At 38.6% G+C, this 19,058-nt stretch overlaps 2 protein-coding genes across 6 annotated transcripts in view; both read left to right on the top strand.

Moving 5' to 3' along the window:
- Positions 1-1,070: 1,070 nt before the first annotated feature.
- LOC104587163 (expansin-B3-like) lies at positions 1,071-3,605 on the top strand. The gene is made up of 4 exons (XM_010244649.2): positions 1,071-1,470; positions 1,759-2,065; positions 2,431-2,560; positions 2,985-3,605. Exons 1-4 carry the CDS (start codon positions 1,305-1,307, stop codon positions 3,177-3,179), a joined length of 798 nt encoding a protein of 265 aa, XP_010242951.1. The 5' UTR covers positions 1,071-1,304; the 3' UTR covers positions 3,180-3,605.
- A 5,226-nt stretch (positions 3,606-8,831) lies between these two features.
- Positions 8,832-19,058, top strand: part of LOC104587164 (Leucine-rich repeat (LRR) family protein) — a 52,004-nt gene continuing 41,777 nt past the window's right edge. Inside the window, exons 1-10 of one of the 5 annotated variants that reach the window (XR_016071604.1) lie at positions 8,832-9,121; positions 10,306-10,369; positions 10,492-10,628; positions 11,015-11,101; positions 11,858-11,933; positions 12,917-12,991; positions 13,109-13,178; positions 13,282-13,359; positions 13,528-13,588; positions 13,688-13,766. Coding sequence is in view for 3 of the 5 variants with exons in the window: in XM_010244651.3 (XP_010242953.1) it covers positions 9,057-9,121; positions 10,306-10,369; positions 10,492-10,628; positions 11,015-11,101; positions 11,858-11,933; positions 12,917-12,991; positions 13,109-13,178; positions 13,282-13,359; positions 13,528-13,588; positions 13,688-13,766 (792 nt within the window). In the remaining 2 variants the exon portion in view is untranslated. The remainder of the gene's footprint in view (positions 9,122-10,305; positions 10,370-10,491; positions 10,629-11,014; positions 11,102-11,857; positions 11,934-12,916; positions 12,992-13,108; positions 13,179-13,281; positions 13,360-13,527; positions 13,589-13,687; positions 13,767-19,058) is intronic. The other 4 variants (XR_016071610.1, XM_010244651.3, XM_010244650.3 and 1 more) reach the window with 4 other exon arrangements.

Raw genomic sequence — 19,058 nt, 5'->3', positions numbered from 1 at the left:
CCTCTAAAATATCATTTCTTTGATCCACTGATCACGTGCTTTTGTTCCTCTAATCTTCTCCTCCTTTGGACTTTGGGGGCCCATAAGACTCTACATTCTCAACTGCATACGTGGCCCATGTGCCATATGATGCATATTTAATGTTGAAAACAACCAGTGAATCAGATCATATGGCTGTCACCATCTCATCCCCACAACTTATTTTCTATTCTCATTCTTGCCCTCCATCATAACTTATTTGATCACATATTCGCATCCGATCGCTCAAAAATCAATTACTCCCGTTGAAGTAGTCCTATGCTAAAACCGTGAATCACGGCTCTTAATGGTCCCACCTTGAATTGGATGAAGTGATGTAAGGTGGGGCCACAATGAGATCTCTTGTGCCGTTGTGCGTATACACGCGAGGGAGAGAAAACTTTATATTGTTTTATTGATGAAAATTTTTAAAATACAATATATAATATTAGATAATAAAAAGATAAAAAAGGAGATTGTGTTGCAAAGAATACTATAATGGTGAAAAAAGACAAAAGAAAAGAAAATTTAATGAAAAGAATGCTCGTCGAGAAAATGGTAAAGTGAGATTGAATTCAGATCAGACGGTTGAAATCTTTTGTGCAAAAAACTTTGTTTGAGGGGTATGTTGGTCATTGTAATGGTAGTTAGGAGAGCCCCGTCTCCCGACTCGGCCACGTCAACAAGGTAATTTTAGTTTTCACTGCATCACCACGTGCTTGCTTGATTGGTCACTCACTGAAGTCACCATCACCAATCAACGTGTAATAAGCAACAAAATTCTATGCCTAAACAATATGAAACAAGATACAAGAGTAACGATTGAAGAATCTACTTCATGCACTGACCATAATACCCCTATCATTAACACTTCAACGGTACAACCCCATTGCCCCCAATCAATGCCTTAACCGTCGGGTGGGTCCGAAGGGCCCAAGACCTTGTTCTTGTGGCGTTTTCATCATAAGTTGAGTGGGCCAGCCGAGGGTAAATCCGAAGGCTCGGATTCCAACTTCTTCTTTTTTTATACTCGGCCTTTCCGACCGCAATACAAAGAGAAGCTGAAAGCTCTCTAGTCTTCTTTTTGAAGGGCAAACTGTCGGCAGCAGCCAGCAGCCAGCAGCAGCAGCTCTACAGTCTTCACTCTACGCATATATAATAGTACACACACGGAATCCAAAGACCACACTTTCAGACTTTCTTCGTTGTTCGTTCTCTCCCTCCATAGAAGACTCTTCACTCACTATAGACAGCGGTGTCGCCGCGCGACTCGTCTGACCCACAAAATGATGCACCACCGCCGCTCAGGCCAGTTTCTCGGCCTCCATTTCTTCTTCGTTGCCTTTGCCTCCCTGTCGGCCACTGGGCAACCAATCCATCAATTGTCTGACCTACATTGGCAACCCGCCACCGCTACCTGGTATGGAAGCCCCGAAGGCGATGGCAGCGATGGTAGGTCCCAGACTGCTGCTTAAAACTAATCGATTCCCATTACAGGAGCTGAGCTGAATCTAGTTTACTTCTGGAGACTCTATCTTATGCTAGCTCCAACTCTTTCTTTTCACCAATCCAACAATAGTAGTAACTCCTACTGCATCATCAACTAGTAATCCATAGCTGCTTACATTACATTGATGACTATACATGTCGATGCTTGCTTATTCTGTGGAGAGTTGATACATCTTGTCTCCATGTCTGTTACTGATTCACTGATGTATATATATGCATGTATGTATGCAGGTGGGGCATGCGGATACGGGTCACTGGTGGATGTGCGACCGTTAAAGGCGAGGGTAGGCGCCGTTAGTCCAATTTTGTTCAAGAACGGAGAGGGCTGCGGAGCTTGTTACAAGGTGAAGTGCCTCGATAGGGGCATATGCTCTAGGAGAGCCGTTACTATTATCGTAACGGACGAGTGTCCAGGTGGCTACTGCTCAAACGGGAGAACCCACTTCGACCTTAGCGGAGCTGCATTCGGTCGAATGGCCATCTCCGGGAATGGCGCGGCGCTCAGGAACCGAGGCGAGATCTCAGTCGTCTTCCGCCGGTAATTAATCCCGCGTCTTCTCTTCTCTCTTTTTTAACCTTTTTCTTTTTCAGTGAACTTCTGCTTTTTTACTTCGAATCCCCATTTAGTTCTGATTTGGTGATTTATCTTTCTAATCAACCTAGGTAACCGTCGTTGACTAATTTAAATTTACTAGGCTGTCCTTCAGTCTTCGGATTGGGCTTCGTGTATGTGAGGGTATTTTAGTCTTAAGGCCTTGGTAGACTTCTGTGACACTTTTAACCTTTTTGACCGAAAGTACCAGCTTAATTGGTTCTTTTCACACAGGTTGACCGCCGGTCGTTGCTTTATTTTGATGTTTTTCTAGGTTTCCAATTGAAGCTAATTCTTTATTATCGTTGCAGGACACCGTGTAAATACCCAGGGAAGAACATCGCTTTCCATGTGAACGAAGGCTCCACCGATTACTGGCTCTCCCTTCTGGTGGAGTTCGAAGATGGAGATGGAGACGTTGGATCCATGCATATAAGAGAAGTAAAATCCACATCTCTGCTGTTTCTGCTACACTTAAAAGTTAAAACAGTTATTTCATTAATTTGAAAGAGAAAACAGTTAATTCTGTTAGTAGGGTGTTTTTTATTGACTAACTTTGTTCTTTTTACATTAAGTACTGGCATGATGGAACAAATTTATTTTTTTAATATTAATTTTTTATAGATAAAAAGGTCGTTATATTAATTATCTTGTAAAAATTTACCGGGATAAATATAATGTAGTAAACATTTACTTGATTTATCCGGATAAGAAATTTGCAAATGAAAGGTAAAAAATCCTAATCTGACATAAAAAAAGCGACACTCCACATGTATGTGGCCCACGGCCCACACTCTTTGAAGTTTGAATTATGCTTTGGGTAATCCTGCTTCTCACGCATTATTTTGGGGGTATTGTTTGGCAGGCGAGCTCGACGGAGTGGCTAGAGATGAAGCATATATGGGGAGCAAATTGGTGTATTATTGGGGGGCCATTGAGAGGACCTTTCTCAGTCAAGCTCATGACACTGTCGACAGGTCGGACTCTCTCTGCGAGGGACGTCATTCCAAGGAACTGGTCTCCGAAGGCCACTTACACCTCACGCCTTAATTTCTACTAGCTCGTAATATTCCCCATTCCAAGGAACTGGACTCTCTCTGTTTACCTTTTTTTCTCAGGGAAAGAAGTAGCCGTTGTCGTCGGTTGTTTTCCCGGGAAAAGTAGCCGTTGGAGACTGGGAGTGCAAAGGCTGAAAGGCATCCGATGCTCCGCCTCCTCTTCTTCTTCTTGTGTTTTCTATTTTATTTGTATTTGTTTCTTTTTTTATCTTTGCCAAGTGTAAATGCTGTAGCCCCTCTCCAAAGGAGAGAGAGCGCTGTGTATTTGCTTGTGGGCCCTTTTTGTTTAAACAAATGGGTCAATTTGAAGAGTAAAGGCACGTGTTATCGCCATGGAGATAGTCCTGGGTCCGGCTCTGCCTTTGTAGCTTGTAATTTGATTGGAATCCTTTTCAAGTAACCGGAACTGCCGGAGTGAGTTGTTTAAATTTGTCCCTACAGGTGGGATCAATGTCATGGTCGATGGGAAGCATTCCTTAGCCTGATTGCATACTTAAAAAAATTACAAGTAGCCGCCTTTCCGAATGAGCATTAGCAATTCGCTGCCTCAATGTCTATGGGCAGGATTTATCCATTCTGAAAAAGCTGTCCATGGATTCCGAAAGTTTGATATCTATAATTTGATCATGAATCGGTTTATGTTAGAAGTTGCATCTGAACAAATGTGCAGATTTAATCCCATCTCATCTGATTAAAAATAGAAAAAGAATTATATAAATTTTATAATTGATAAATTTAATATTTTATATTTATATATATTTTTATAGATGTTTAAATTAAAAATAATTATTTTTATTTTTTATTTTTTTGTCATTTTAAACACAATAACTATGATATGGATTAAATCCAAATCCAGTTTAGATATCAAACTTTGGATGAGATTAAGATCCAAAAAATTTAATAATTGAATTGGATGCAGATATAGTTGGTTCCGCTCAAAATCCCTTTACAACCCTAATTCTGAATTAGTAGGAATTTCACAAAATCGATTTAGGGGTATTCATGTATGGTTTTGGTTTTCAAAAATCAAAACAAAAGCAACTGTCAAATCAGCTTGTGCTCAACTTCATTGATAAATGCATACTTCTCTTAAGGCTATTGTCATATGAATCCATGTTCATATTGGAGAGTTCATTTCACTACCTGGGCTGAATCAACTGAATCAAACACTTAATCTCCTTCTTATAATTAAAAGACCACACCTAGGTTTTTTGCATTCATTAACCAACATAAGGCTATGTTTGGTTATAGAGCAAATTTATTTGCACTAGTATAAAAACATGGGAGTGCAAATGTAAAAAATGCAAATTCTTGTTTAATTTTATTTTGGATTTTACTTTATTCTGCTTAATGTCTTAATTTACTTCATTTGTATTGCAATCAAACAAAATAAATTAAAATTTGAAATAAAATAGGTCAGAATTTATTTGTATTGCAACCAAACACAGCCTAAGGAATTTTGAATTGACTATGAAGTATGAACTTAAGGCTGTGTTTGGTTGCAATGCAAATAAATTTGCAATGATGCAAAACTATGGCAGTGCAAATGATTTGAGTGCAAATTCTGACATGTTTTTGTTTCAAATTTCAGCTTTTTTTTTTGTGTGTATGTGTGTGGATTGCAGTACAAATGAAGTAAATTAAGACATGATGCAGAATAAAGTAAAATCCAAAACAAAATTAAATAAGAATTTGCATTTTTTACATTTACACTCCCATGCATTTGTACTAGCGCAAATAAATTTGCACTACAACCAAATACAACCTAAAGCTCAATTTTGAAGGAGTACAAATACAAGTATATACAAAATGTAAGGTTTTGCATTTCACGTATTTGTATTTATACTATTTGTATTTGTACTTAGGCTCAATTTGGAAGGAGTATAAATATAAATTTGTTGAGTGCAAAACTTTATATTTTGTATTATTTTATATGTATTTATATAGTACATATTTGTATATTTGTATTTTCACTCCTTCCAAACTGAGCCTAACTAACTGATAAATAACAAATTAACAAGCAGGAACCATGGTTTGGATGCTCATGGTTTTGGTTCATGTCGAGTCTCGGTTCTACTGTAGATGGTGAACCTGTGAAATGAATCACAATGATGCCAGTGGGCTGCAGCTCAGGCCAGGACAAGGTCAGCCCAATTCCTTTGATCCGTAAGGAGCCCATCGAGTCATTCTACCTAAGCCGCCCAACCTGCTTAAAATTTCGTGGTTAGTTAGGGAAGAACACAAATTTGTATACATACATCCAAATAACTTTGAACCAATTTATTTAGACCTGACCCTGCGCTACCGTACATTGACTTTACTAAAATCTGTTCAAAATAATTGAATATTTTGTTGTTTTTTCTTGTTATTTAGGTTGTTTAATGTTTATATATATAATATGGAAATCTTATAAACTCTAATAATTTAAATTATTCTTATTAATTTCATTAAATGTGAGTTGTGGACCCGCCCTGCCCTGCCCTCAAATGTAAGGGGTAGAATCGGGGTAGGGTTTTGCATTTTCATGTGCAAGGTGAGTTTGGATTGTGAAAATCCAACCGTTATAAATTTTAGATAGAATACATATTAGGAGGTTTGTGCCTTGTGGAGACAGGAAGGGTCTGAAATTTATAAAACGCACTTGAACCCGTTCTGATGCCATCCCCTCACCTGTTTGGTTTTCAGTTGGAATCGGAATGGTTTATTGTTCTCATCTACTTGGTTTGGACAGGAATCATAATTAGTTGTAATGAGATTTTCATTCCGATAAGGGTGGAGGGAATGGCCATTCCCTCAAATGGGAAAATGTCATTCTGCCACAAATAGGATTCAAATTGCAATTTTGCTCAATCAAACAGTTGAACCATCACAATTTCAATTATAGACCATTATTACTTCAAACCAAATAGGTGTTTGGCGTCAATGTTGTTTCCTCATAAAACAACACCACACAAGAAATCCGTTTTTTAGGAAATTGTATACTGTCTACTTAGTCATTTTTCCCGTTTTTTCATAACATGCATTGGAAATTGGAAAAGGTGTAGTATGAGAAAATATCCTTTTTTGTATTTTCCCACTTTTTCTGTTGTTGCTAGTAGGGATGTCAATGGGTCGGGTTAATTGGTAAACCCAGCTTGACCTGACCCTATAGGGTTAGGGTCAATATATTTGGCTTTATGGTTGGGTTAGGATTTTGATTATTCAACCCAAGTTGGGTTCGGGTGTGGTTTGAGTTTTGGCTGGCCTGCCCTGTTTGGTCATGATACCATTCATATATACAAAGTATTATCGTAACTTTTTGACTTCTAACTCCATAGGTTTAAAGTTTAAGATTTATTTACATGGTGGTTTTGATTTTTTTTCTTTATTTAAATGGGGAAAGTGACATCTTAGATTCTATAAAACAAATTCTTAAATTAAATTAATGGATTTTAGGTCTTCAAAACATGTTAAAAAAATACAATTGAAATGCTACAGGTAAGGTCAATATTGGATGAAACGTTATAGGGTCGGGTCGAATTCGGGTTGAGACAAACCCGACATGGCATTAAAAAGGGCCTATGCGGTAATATACCAAAAGAACATGATATATATACACTAGCAGGGATCTGTGTTAAATTTAGTTTTATTAATAATTTGTAGTAATTTTAATAATTTTTATTCTTTTTATTGTTTTTAAATGAAAATTTTGATTAACTTTAAATAAATAAAAATAATTATAAAAACTAACATTTTTATTAATTCCACTAATAATTAACAATTATATAGGAATGACAACTGGGGTGGATTCAGGGCAGGGTACCCTATCCCTTTCCCTGCCCCATAGTCAAGACACTTTACCCCATCCCTGCCCTGTCCCTAGTGTCAAGCGGGCTTAGGGCAAGGTAACCACTACTCAATGTCGAGCAAGTTTAGGGGCAAGGCACCCCACTCCTCATCAAGGATGGACAATCATTGAATTTCCCTGCCCCATCCCCAGTATTGGGCGGGTTCAAGTTGAGGTGTAAATTGGGTTGTTGTGGGTTGGCACGACACGACCCGCATGTGGCCCGCACAAAGTGCAAGTCGTGACATGCTGGCCCACGTAGCGTTTTGGGCCATGCCTCCCTCCTCTAGGATAATTTGGGGGTTGGTTTGGCACGGTCCGCAGCCCGAGCCCACACGGGCCTGTGCCGTGCCATGGGTTGGGCTATGCCTTGGGCCAGGCCAGGCCGCACACCAAGCCAAGCTCAAGACAAGGCACCCACTCCCCGTCCAAGGTTTTTAAAATTGGACCGGATAGGGAACCATTTTGGGGTTGAACGGTTCGACTATTCGATCCAAACGGATGACCTGCTTTGACAAAAAAGAAAGAAAAACAAAAAAAGGACAAAAACTGTTGTACAGGTTGATGGTTCGATCGCCTAGGTCAGCAGTTCGCTAACCAAATAAATAGTTTTTGGAGAAAAAGCGGTTTTGAGGTAAAACGGTGTTCGATTTCCAAATTATTCGGTCTAACCATCTAGCTTGATCTAGTTTTGAAAATACTGTCCCCGTCAACCCAATATTCAATTTGATGATAGAAATGATCAAAATGATATATTGAGTATCAACCACATGGTAAATTTCTATTATTGTTAATTGAAAGATTTAATAAATTTCCATTCAATTGGACCTCAATCCCCCTCCCCGACCCCAACCTTGATCGGGGATTCCTATTAATCCTTATCCCCGCCCTCGCCCCACCAAAACAATCCCCGTCCCTAGCCCCATTGGGTCGGGGAAGTCAGATTCCCATCGGGAAAGGGGAAATTGTCATCCCTAAAAGTGTATTTTAATAAATGACCCTAATACAAACAAATAAGAGTATACAATTGTTTGTATTTTTAACTTTTTAAATAATTATTCATATTTTATTTACATGATGATTTTGATTTATTTTTGGGAAAAGTAACATCTTACATTCTATAAAACAATTTCTTAAATTAAATTAATGGATTTTAGATCTTCAAAACATGCTAAAAAAATACAATTGAAATGCTAAAGGTAAGGTCGGGTCAAGATTGGATTAAACGTTATAGGGTCGGGTCGGGTTCGGGTTGAGACAAACCCGACGTGGCATTAAAAACGGCCTATGCGGCAATATGCTAAAAAACACGATATATATAAATCGACATCAGCACGTCTCTTGGCATTGGTTGCAAACACCGCCCAAATGAACCATGTTATGATCCATATTCGACAGTTTTGAGACGGACTTTGGAATGGATTCGGATAATCTAACCCTCTGAATCATGCATAGCAATTAGCAAACATGGAAGCTTTAAATTTAAACAGCAATTATAATGCGTGCACCAATAGATAAGTCGTGAACTCGTGAAGTTCAAGCAAAAATCTGCAGAGCCTAACGGGCAACAAATGAGTGTTTTTTGTTTGTTAATCATGCTCAGACCGTCGGCGGTCGGACGGTCGTGGCCATGGAACCTCAAAACAAAGTTCCGAAAAGAAAGAAATTGGGGCAATAATGATTATTGATATAATGATAATATCTGTCGTCTACACCACAGTCTCCTGTTGATATATCCGTCCAGTCAATCATGATCGTCTATTTTGTTCACCCTTGGAGATCCTTTATCTAAAAGCGGGACCCGCAAGACATTCAACAATGGCCATGGACAACCGAGTGCAAGTAGACCTTACACACATGAAGATTTCTCTATCTCCTCACCACTTTTAAGCGGGAAGCGATCTGACAACTAACGCGAACGTCGTACCTAATACTGTCAACAATTCCTATCCCCCCGCCATGGATCTCTTAATCTGAAGGCTCGAGCTGGGGAAAAGTGGAGAAACAAAGAAAAACTGAAAAAGGAAAATAAAAAAAGAAATATCTGTAGAGTATGGATCGGATGCTGAAAGCTGCAAGATCTTCAGGTTCTCTTAATCTATCAAATCGCTCGCTCAGGTGAGTCCTTTTTTCAATGGAAATTCTGTAATGTTTTCCAAAATTTTCTCATTTCCATGATTCCATCAGAGACCTCTGCGCACAATTTCCTTATTTCTTTCTTTTTTCTTTTTTTCTTTTGGAGTCAGTTATTTATTTATTTGTTTGGAGTCAGAGTTAATTGACTGAAGATTGGACTATTCAGTGGAAGAAAAATGACATTTTGTGTGTTTAAGTTGCCATCACAGAGTTTAATTGTTGGTGGAACATACATCACACAACATGTTTCTGATTTGTTGTTTTATGTAATTTTACATTGAAGCACATATTCAGCGGGAAACCAGGACCTCAGTTATTTTTATCGTTATTATTATATTTTTTTGGTAACGACCTAAGTTGGATTTGTGTTATTTGCATTTCTCAATGCTCAACCAAGACTAGGCCAAGCCCAATGCAATTCACGGATTAAAACATAATGTTATCTCCTAACTGAACCTCATAAAACAGTGGACCTCGTTACTATTGGATCTCAAATAACTATCAAGAATGTAGTTTTCTTTGGACTAATTCCAGAAGTATTTTCAGCAAGAACAGTTCACCACTTAATCTAGGTAAAAGTTATTCAAATTAGTCAATATCGTTAATGCATTCATTCATTTGTGTTTTTGCCTAATTGACACAATTTATATGATAAATTTATTTTCCACGGTTCTTTATTGATCATGAAGGCGCCATCACTATCTCAACAATAGTATCATCTTGGGCTGACGAGTGTGAGAGTGCGGGTTTGAGTCTTGACCGTCTGAGAACAGGCACTTTGTGCCAAAAATTCCGGAGTTAGGTCTGTATCCAGTCCACTCCTTCCATGCCCCTGGATAGCTGAGAACAGCAGTTGTTAATGGCCCTTTTATATAAATCATCTACAGCACCCATTAGAAGTAATCTGTTACAAGTTGAAGTGGCTAGAAGGGCTAGGGCAGACCAAAAGGGGACCAAAAAGGGCATTGCACTGAACAGATTGGAATGGTGAAACAGGATTCATGTAGCTGACCCCATATAGTTGGGATAAGGATTAGATGATGGTTATTGTTAGCATCTCCAGAGTGTTAAATCTCTTTTCCTTTTAAATTAGTTGTGGTTCATCAGAAGGAAACACTATTTACTATTATTGGCTTTTCATCTTGTTGTTTCCTTATTTGCTTCAGGGAGGTTCCTGATGAGGTTTATCAAATTCTAGATGCAGTAAGGGAAGATGAAAAGTGGTGGGAGGTACTCTTCGTTGTTATTTTGTTTCTTCATTAACAGTCTCTGTGGAGTGCAATTTTCTTTCTTATATATAATAAAGCTTCATTGGATACCGGCCAATGAAAATGTTATTCTCTTGTTTTTAGGCTGCTGAGATGCAAAAGCTGATCTTGGCCCACAACAATATTGAAGTATTGAAAGAAGATGTAAAAAATTTATCCATGTTATCTGTCTTAAATATCAGTCACAACAGGCTTTCTCACCTTCCAGCTGCTATAGGAGAGTATGTGGTCTAAACCTCCTTGGATATTATCTTGTAGGATTACTGTTTCTAATACTATTTAATGGGCATGCTGATAAAAAAGTACTATTTAATGTGCATTTTGGAGATGTGTAGAATGATCATCTCGGTTCAATTTTTCTTAGCATTTAGAGTCATGGTCTAAAATGAAATCATTATTGTAATGTTAATAAAACTGAGAACAAGTTCTTGTGCCGAATCCTCATTGACATCATTTTTATTTTTTATTAGTAATTCATTTCTATTTTTATTAACTCATCCCTGTAATGAAACCATTCATATGATGCATTCCCACACTTCTTTCAAATGGTCAATTGGTAATTTCATTTGTTGAAATCTGATTTTTTTTTTTAAATTATTTATGACAGTCTTCCCATGCTGAAGTCACTAGATGTATCATTTAATTCAATACTCTGTATTCCTGAAGAGATTGGTTCAGCAACTGCTCTTGTCAAGTAAGTAATCTTTCTTGTTCTTTATGTCTTTGAATCGTTTAAGTGTGTATACATCGATGGCCATGTGTGGGGATACCTTATTTTATCTTTCTTTTTCCCTCTGCCTCTGTATAATATATAGATGTTCAATGAGTCACAACTTAGAAGCACTTCTTATTTGTACATAACTTTGTTTGCATGGAGAAACACTAAATTTTACAACATAGTATTTAGACAGAGATGTGTAATGAAGAAGAATAAGTTAGAAAATGGGATATAATGATATCTTACCTGATTGAAAATCTGAAACGTGAATGGAAGCTCTAAAACTAACTTTTGATGTTAATAGCTGGACCATTTTGTACTTTAAATAGATTGATGGATATCAGATATGAACTTGTGATTCTATTAGTAACTCTATGGTGTACATGTATCTGCTGTCATTTTCTGTTAATCAAAGCATGCGCTGTAACAGAAGGAAAAAAAGGGAATATATGCAGACAAGTGTTTATGTATGCATGTGTATGTTAACTGTTTGCCTATACCTCAATTCTCAAGTGTGTTACTGCATGCTTTGTACGAGCAAAATTGTCATTTTTAGTGTGCATGGATCCTCCTGAATACAATGTTTCCAGGAGATATCATTATGCCTTTAAGTAGGAATTTTCTTTAGTGTGACTTTCTGCCGATCTTTGCACTTTGCTTCCTTACATTACTGTGTTTTAGTCATTTTCTTCTATATTTGACTGTGTTTGGTTTTCCATTGAGATGATTCAGACTTGATTATTCAAACAATTTACTTAAAGACCTCCCAAACTCCCTTGGAAGCTGCTTGGATTTGTCAGAACTTAAGGTAAATATATTTTGAACCCTCTGGAAGCAGTATACTTTGTTAACTATAATTTTCTAATATTAAAAGTTATAACCATAATACCAGTGTGTCTGAATTCATTACTAATAAAAATGTGTGTCAATGCATATGCACATGCACAAAATAAGATTTGTCAATTGGGGAAGCTCTGTAGACAGCTCTATGCCTATCCAAACTGTCCATGAGATAAGGGACCATTTGGATTGGCAATGTATTTTTTCCTGTTTTTCATATCAGGGCACTCCTCCTTGGATCTGAGTTCTGCCCAAGAGATGATATCTGTTCAGATTTTAAACTCTTAATTTTAAAAATGTCCACAGAGAAGGGCTTATTTTTGAGACGCGGAAAGGTTTTTGATTTTTTTAGGAATGATTTCCTCATTACAAAGGGTGAGCCGATGAAGACAGGATTATATGAGATTCTTTTGGTCCCCAAACAACTTGCCATGTGGAAGATTCTTGGATGCTAGATTTTTTTCTAAAGTACCCGACTAATGACCTCTCCCCCTTCATGTACATGTCATTACCTTGAAATAATGATTTGATTAACAGCCTTCCATGATGTATGACATTATGTGATGGATTGATAAGTATGATCACATAACTATGCGGAATTTCAGCTTAGAAAATCTTTTGGGAGTAAAAACTAAGCTGAATTTCGGCCTAGTGATTACACCCAGTCATCCATGATGTATGCCATTATGTGATGGATTGATATGTATGATCACCTAACTAGGCTGAATTTCAGTTTAGAAAATCTTTTGGGAGTAATCACTGGGTGGGGCTTCCACACCTCTGCATGTGCTACAAAGACTATGGCTATCAATAGATGGTTATTTATGATCTCTGGTGTGCTAATATCATGTTAAACTTTTAAAGGCCAATTGTTATCATGGGATTTAATGCTTATTCTTGAGAATCTTCCATGTTCTAGGATGTTTAACTGTATTTTATCTTGTTCTGCAGGCATCCAACAATAGTATAACCAGATTGCCAGAAGATTTAGTGAACTGCTCAAAATTGATGAAACTGGACATGGAGGTGCCCAGTGTTACATTTAAAAAGTTGATTTGATATTTTTATTTTTACATCATAGTAATAATTATTGCTGCTTTTTATGGGGCTTCAAGTGTTTCATGGATCTTCTATTTACTTCAGGGAAACAAGCTAGCAGCAATACCTGAGAATCTTCTCTCATCATGGACCATTCTTTCAGAATTGAATGCTTGTAAGTTTCCATAGTCGTGCTGTTATCTCTATGAGGAATGAACAAATTCATTCCTGGACCTTCTTTTTGGGAATCATGAAGTTGTAGTTTCCTGTAATTTCAGCAAAAAATTTGCTTACCAGTATCCCAGAGAGTATTGGAACCCTTTCACGACTTATCCGCCTTGACTTTCATCAGAATAGTAAGTGAATCTAGTCACTCACTTTATAGATTTCATGAAGATTATGCTATTTATTTCTTGTCTAGCATGAGATGAAATTTCTGTAGATTTCCATGTTGTGGTTCCTTTTGGATTTATTGCTCTTTAAGATGTGCCAACACATTTTTGTATTTATGCGATTTTGCACAGGAATTTCATCAATTCCGTCATCAATCATGGGTTGCTGTTCCCTCAAAGAGTTTTATATGGGGTTGTTTTTAATGCCACTATCCATTACAATACCTTGGAGGGGTATTTTGTCATTCATAGTTTCATACTTTTTTTTTTCTTTTGTCATCTGAAATTTCAGAAACAATATGCTGTCTTCATTACCAGCTGAGATAGGGGCACTTTCCCTCTTAGGAACATTGGATCTCCACTCCAATCAGGTATTGCAAATTCTCCGTGTTTGTCTTTAAGTTTTCTTCTTTTCTTTGGAGAGACAATACATAGTATGCAAATAAAGTGATATTAAAAGTTAAAATTCAACGTTTCTATCCTTGAATTGAATTTTGAGAGTATTAAAGGCGTTCCTCATGCCCGTGGAAATTAAATCTGTCCTTTACCTTAATGTGTAATTTATTTTGATATAAATCATCCTCTTTTAGGAGGGGCTAGGCACACAACTCTATTACAAATGGGTGCCATCACAAAAGTTCTGGAATTCCCCAGAGGCCTGTGGGTATAGTAATTTTTTCTTGAAATGATATAATAAAAGTACAACAGGAAATTGGGAGGAGTCCCAGCTGGGCCATCCCCTAAGTTACAAATACAATCAAAGGTCCCATACACTCTTGGATAGCAGCTACATTGGTTGATAATGGAATTCTTTTCATAGCCAAGGCCTAAGGCCCAAGCCTCCCAACTACCTGCTGAATTAGCTCCTCCCTGCTATGCTTGTTGGTAAATATTCTCCTATTTCTCTTACTCCAAATTGTCCATACTATACCACCAGGGATCATCTCCCATAAAGCTTTGCCTTTCTTGCTGAGATCAAAGAGTGGCCAGGCCCGCAACAGGTCCATTAGAGACCGAGGCATTGTCCAGTTCAGATCTGCTTCTTTGATGAAGAGCAACCATACCTCCCTGACTGCATGGTGATGCATGGATAAGTGATTAGAACTTTCCATGTGCTGCCTGCAAAATGCACAGGTCTGGTCTTGGATTTGAATGCCTCTTCTAGGCAGGCTGTCCTTGGTTAAACACTTGCCAAGAGATGCAGACCACAGCAGGAAAACAATTTTTAGATGGAACAGATGGTCCCCACACCATTTTACTAGGGTAGGGTAGGGATGGCAATTTTCCCTGTAAAATCGGGGCCTGCCCTGCCCCACCCTGAATGGGGTGGGTTTTCCCTGAACTTGAACAGGGATGGGCTAGGGACGGGAAAAATATTTTTGCCCTGAATCGGGGATGGGGCGGGGACGGGGTTTGATATAATTCCCGCCCCAAATCCAATGGTAAATTAGTAAAATATCCCTAGATTTAAGATTAAATTTTAAAATATATATAAATTTCCCCAAATTCTTAAAATCCTAGGATCCCATAATTCCATTTCTAAAGTACCCCCAAATTGTCATAACCCAATTCCTAAAATACTCCCAAATTCTCATAATCCTATTTGTAAAATATCCACAAAATAGATTAATTTTAGGTGATTGCCTTGGGGCGAGGAAAATTTGGGGATTCTCCGTCCCCAATGGGGAGTGCGTGCCCCGCCCTGCCATTGGGGATAGGGTGGGGGCGAACCCGTTCCATTGCCATTCCTAGGGTAGGGAAAGTCTTTGGGAGTTCTTTGGTTCCTTGCACAGGAATTTACTGAGAAAATATCATTATCTTCCCATCTCCAGATGCAACTGAAAATTGATTACCGAGAATATAAAAAAAGAAGGGCATCCCAGTGCATGAGAATCCCGCCAATGCGGGGTCTGGGGAGGGACAGATGTACACAACCTTACCTTTGCACATATAGAGAGGTTGTTCCAAATAAAAAGAAAAGGAAATGGAAGGAATTTGGACCAAATAGTGGGTTTGCATGCATTAACCATTATGCATGGTGTAGATGGCATAATTAAAAAAGAGGCCATTACCCAATGCTAGTCCCAGGTATTTGGGATCTTGGGAGGGGTGGGTTGGATATGGACCTAACCTCCAACATTCTTAGCGCAAAGTGGCCACTTTCAAATTTGAACCCTTGGTCACACTTGCCAGTTCGAGATTTTACTATTGCACTAAGCAATGACATGATTAAATGAATAAAATATTAAGGAAAAGGGCATTTCTATAACTTTAGAGTAGATTTAAGGCTTAGTTATGGAGCTTCAAGCCTAGAAGATGTTGGGCACCTAACTTCACAGGGAAATAGAAGTTAGTCTAGGGTTTGTAGAGAGAAGAAAAGAAGAAGAGGAGAAAGAAGAAGAGAGAAGAGGAGAAAGAAGAAGAGAGAAGAAGAGAAAGACTATCAAATGAGGTGTGTGTTACTATTCACACCCTTAAACTTGTTATTTATGTTTTGAGGGAAAATTACAAGAAGGCCCTCACTTGGGAACCTAAATAGAAAAGATAATGAAAAGACCAAAAAATCCCTACCCAAACATTCTCAACAGCCCCCTCAAGCTGAGCATATATGTCAACCATGCCCAGCTTGACAAGGTTCTTAACAAACTTTGGATGGCGAACACCTTCAATGAGGCAATAAGCTAGTTGGTCATCTGACCTTACAAAAGGAAGGCAATCTCTCTGCTAACAATCATTTCTCTAATAAATTGTTTGTTTACCTCAATATGTTTTGTATGGTCATCATGAACAGGATTGTGAGCAATGTTTATGGTTGCTTGATTGTCACAATATAGTCTCATTGGAGTATCAACTTGTATGCCCATCTCAGTCAACAAGGTCTTCAACTGAAGGGATGAGAGATCCATCATATGGGCCGAACCCTGCAGGAAGGTGGGGCTAAATTTCAAAATTTTTTTTTTCTCCCATCTAGGAATCACTCCCTGTTTTAGAAAACCTACATTTTTCAAGGATCAATCTTGAACCAAGAACCGAACTAGATCTGAACCAAAACAGTAAGAGAGGGATATACCTGATACGAAGATGCAATATCTCCCAACGAAGGTGTTCACGCTCAAAGAAAGACACCAAAGACTGCTCCCACTGAAGATGACACAGTGAATGGTGGAGTGGAATCAGCAGGGTCCGTCCAACGAACCGAATTCTTCAGCAAGAATTCGATGGAGGCAGTGAGCATGACTTTTGATCAGCCTTTCTCCAAAGACTGATATCAAGACACCTCTTGATTGCTCCTACAAAGGAAGGAGATCGAACTGGCAGTATGGCGGCAACTGGAGAAAATCGCAGGGAGAAGATGGCGCAGTCACATTGTTGCTGTCTTCTCTCTGGGTGCTCTGAGAAGCTTGGGATGCTGAGGATGAATTGAATGGTTCGCCCCCTCCTCCTTTTATAGCCTTAAAGAGAGCTAATCTCATTAGGAGTTTCCTAATCCAAATCTGTATTTGGATAAGGAATTCTCTTTAAGAGATAAGGATAAGCCCTTATCTTATCTGCAGATTAGATCAGCTCTCTCCTAATCTCATTAGGAGGTTTCTAGATCTGAATTCAGATCTGGATTCTTTGAGTGGATAGGGTAAGACCCTATCCTATCTGCTGATTTATTCCCAGATCCGCCCCCTTTATTTAACTAGTCTAACTAGGCCAATTCGAAATGGGCTTTAGGCCCAATAAGTCTAAGTGCTCAAATTGCTTCCAACCTGTTGCCCAGTTGGGCTTCTTTGTATGGCGTGGGACCCAAACATTGATCTACACATCAGCCACATGGGTTCGGCCCAGCCTCTGTTACAAGGCCTGGTCGAATTCACTGAAAGGACAGTGAACCCTCTGAAGCCCATCACATGGACTCCTAATGGGCCCAACACTTACACTAAGTGGTCCCTGGGCCAAGCCACCTTATAAAAACCCAAGGACTGTGGGCAGATGCAAGATTAGCCCATCAGGTATTATCCTCAATAGTCTTACACTTAACCTCTCAGCCCTTAATGATCAAACACTGCCCGACAAGAGAGGACCTCTCCCTCGGCTGCAAGGAACAGTGTTGCACTCTCTACTCACATGGATCCTGGGAATTAAAACCTTTTGCAAACATTTTGAAACCATAATATATATATATATATATATATATATATATTTATATCCGTATATAAAATATATTTTGCAAACAAATTTCAACGATTGAAATCGGTTGCCGGCAGTCTTGGTTTCCATCAGAGAGTGCATCCCTGATCATTACCTTTGTCCGACAAAGGGGCTGATCCTGTCGTTATGATCACCCACTCAGATGAATTCTCGGACTGTCCCAACATACCCAGGTTTTGACCCCCGCTAAGGATCTCACTGATTGGCATATCAAAGACAGCCCAATCCGACACATAGTGCAGCATCATAATCGAGTCTAGGGGTCAGGTGTAACTTTCCAGTTTTGCCCACTAATCACCAAGGTCTAGGGCAATACTGGAAATCTGGTCCGGTTCAGGGTTTCAAGTAAACCTGCACTGCATGTATCTCGGGTCCCACCCTAGCAGCTGAGACAGGCCACCCCAACACTTGGCGGCACATCAGTGTCAGCCTTAGCAGGATAAATCTCCCCAGACTTATCCAACGACTGTGAACATTCTAAACTAACACGAGTCTCATTAAGTGTCTAGTTTAAGGGTATTACACAGAAACACACCACAATAACATGAATCAAATATGTACTTTATTCATTTATAATAAATGCCATAAGTACATCAATCTGATTGGAGCTAAGGGCATACGCTATCTAACAGTCATCTGACCTTACAAAAGGAAGGCAATCTCTCTGCTAACAATCATTTCTCTAATTAATTGTTTGTTTACCTCAATATGTTTTGTATGGTCATCATGAACAGGATTGTGAGCAATGTTTATGGTTGCTTGATTGTCACAATATAGTCTCATTGGAATATCAACTTGTATGCCCATCTCAGTCAACAAGGTCTTCAACTAGAGTAGTTCGGACACTCCATGATCCATTGCTCTGTATTTAGCCTTAGCACTAGAACGATGAGCAATTGATTGTTTCTTACTTCTCCATGAAACCACATTACCTCCAACTAAGGCACAATAATTAAATGTAGATCTTCTATCATCAATGGACCCTATTCACTCAGCATTTGTGTAAGTCTCAATCTTTAGGTGACCATGATTGGAGTAACATTCCTTTACTAGGACAATCTTTTAGATAAGCTAAAATTCTATTAATTGCTTGCATGTGAGATGTTTTGGGTTCATTCGTATATTGGCTAACCACTCCAACAACATAAGATATGTTAGGTCTAGTCAGAAAAAGATATAAGAGACGACCCACCAATCTTTGATATATCCCTTTGTCTAGAAGAACTTCTCCTTCAGTAGCACTCAACTTGTGGTTAGGATCAATTTGAGTTTCTATAGGCTTGCACCCAAATTTTCCAACCTCATGGAGTAGGTTAAGAACATACCTCCTTTGTGAAAGAAAGATTCCCTTTTTGGATCTTGCAACTTCAATGCCAAGAAAGTTTGAGATCACCAAGATCCTTAATCTCAAATTTTGAAGTAAGGAAGGATTTTAATTGAGAGATACTTGTAAAGTCATCATCCGT

Source organism: Nelumbo nucifera, chromosome 1, assembly GCF_055504915.1.
Source record: "Nelumbo nucifera cultivar China Antique chromosome 1, China Antique-T2T, whole genome shotgun sequence".
Classification (NCBI taxonomy): Eukaryota; Viridiplantae; Streptophyta; class Magnoliopsida; order Proteales; family Nelumbonaceae; genus Nelumbo; species Nelumbo nucifera.
Note: the sequence above shows the minus strand (reverse complement) of the source record. Positions and strands in the feature narration are given on the sequence as shown.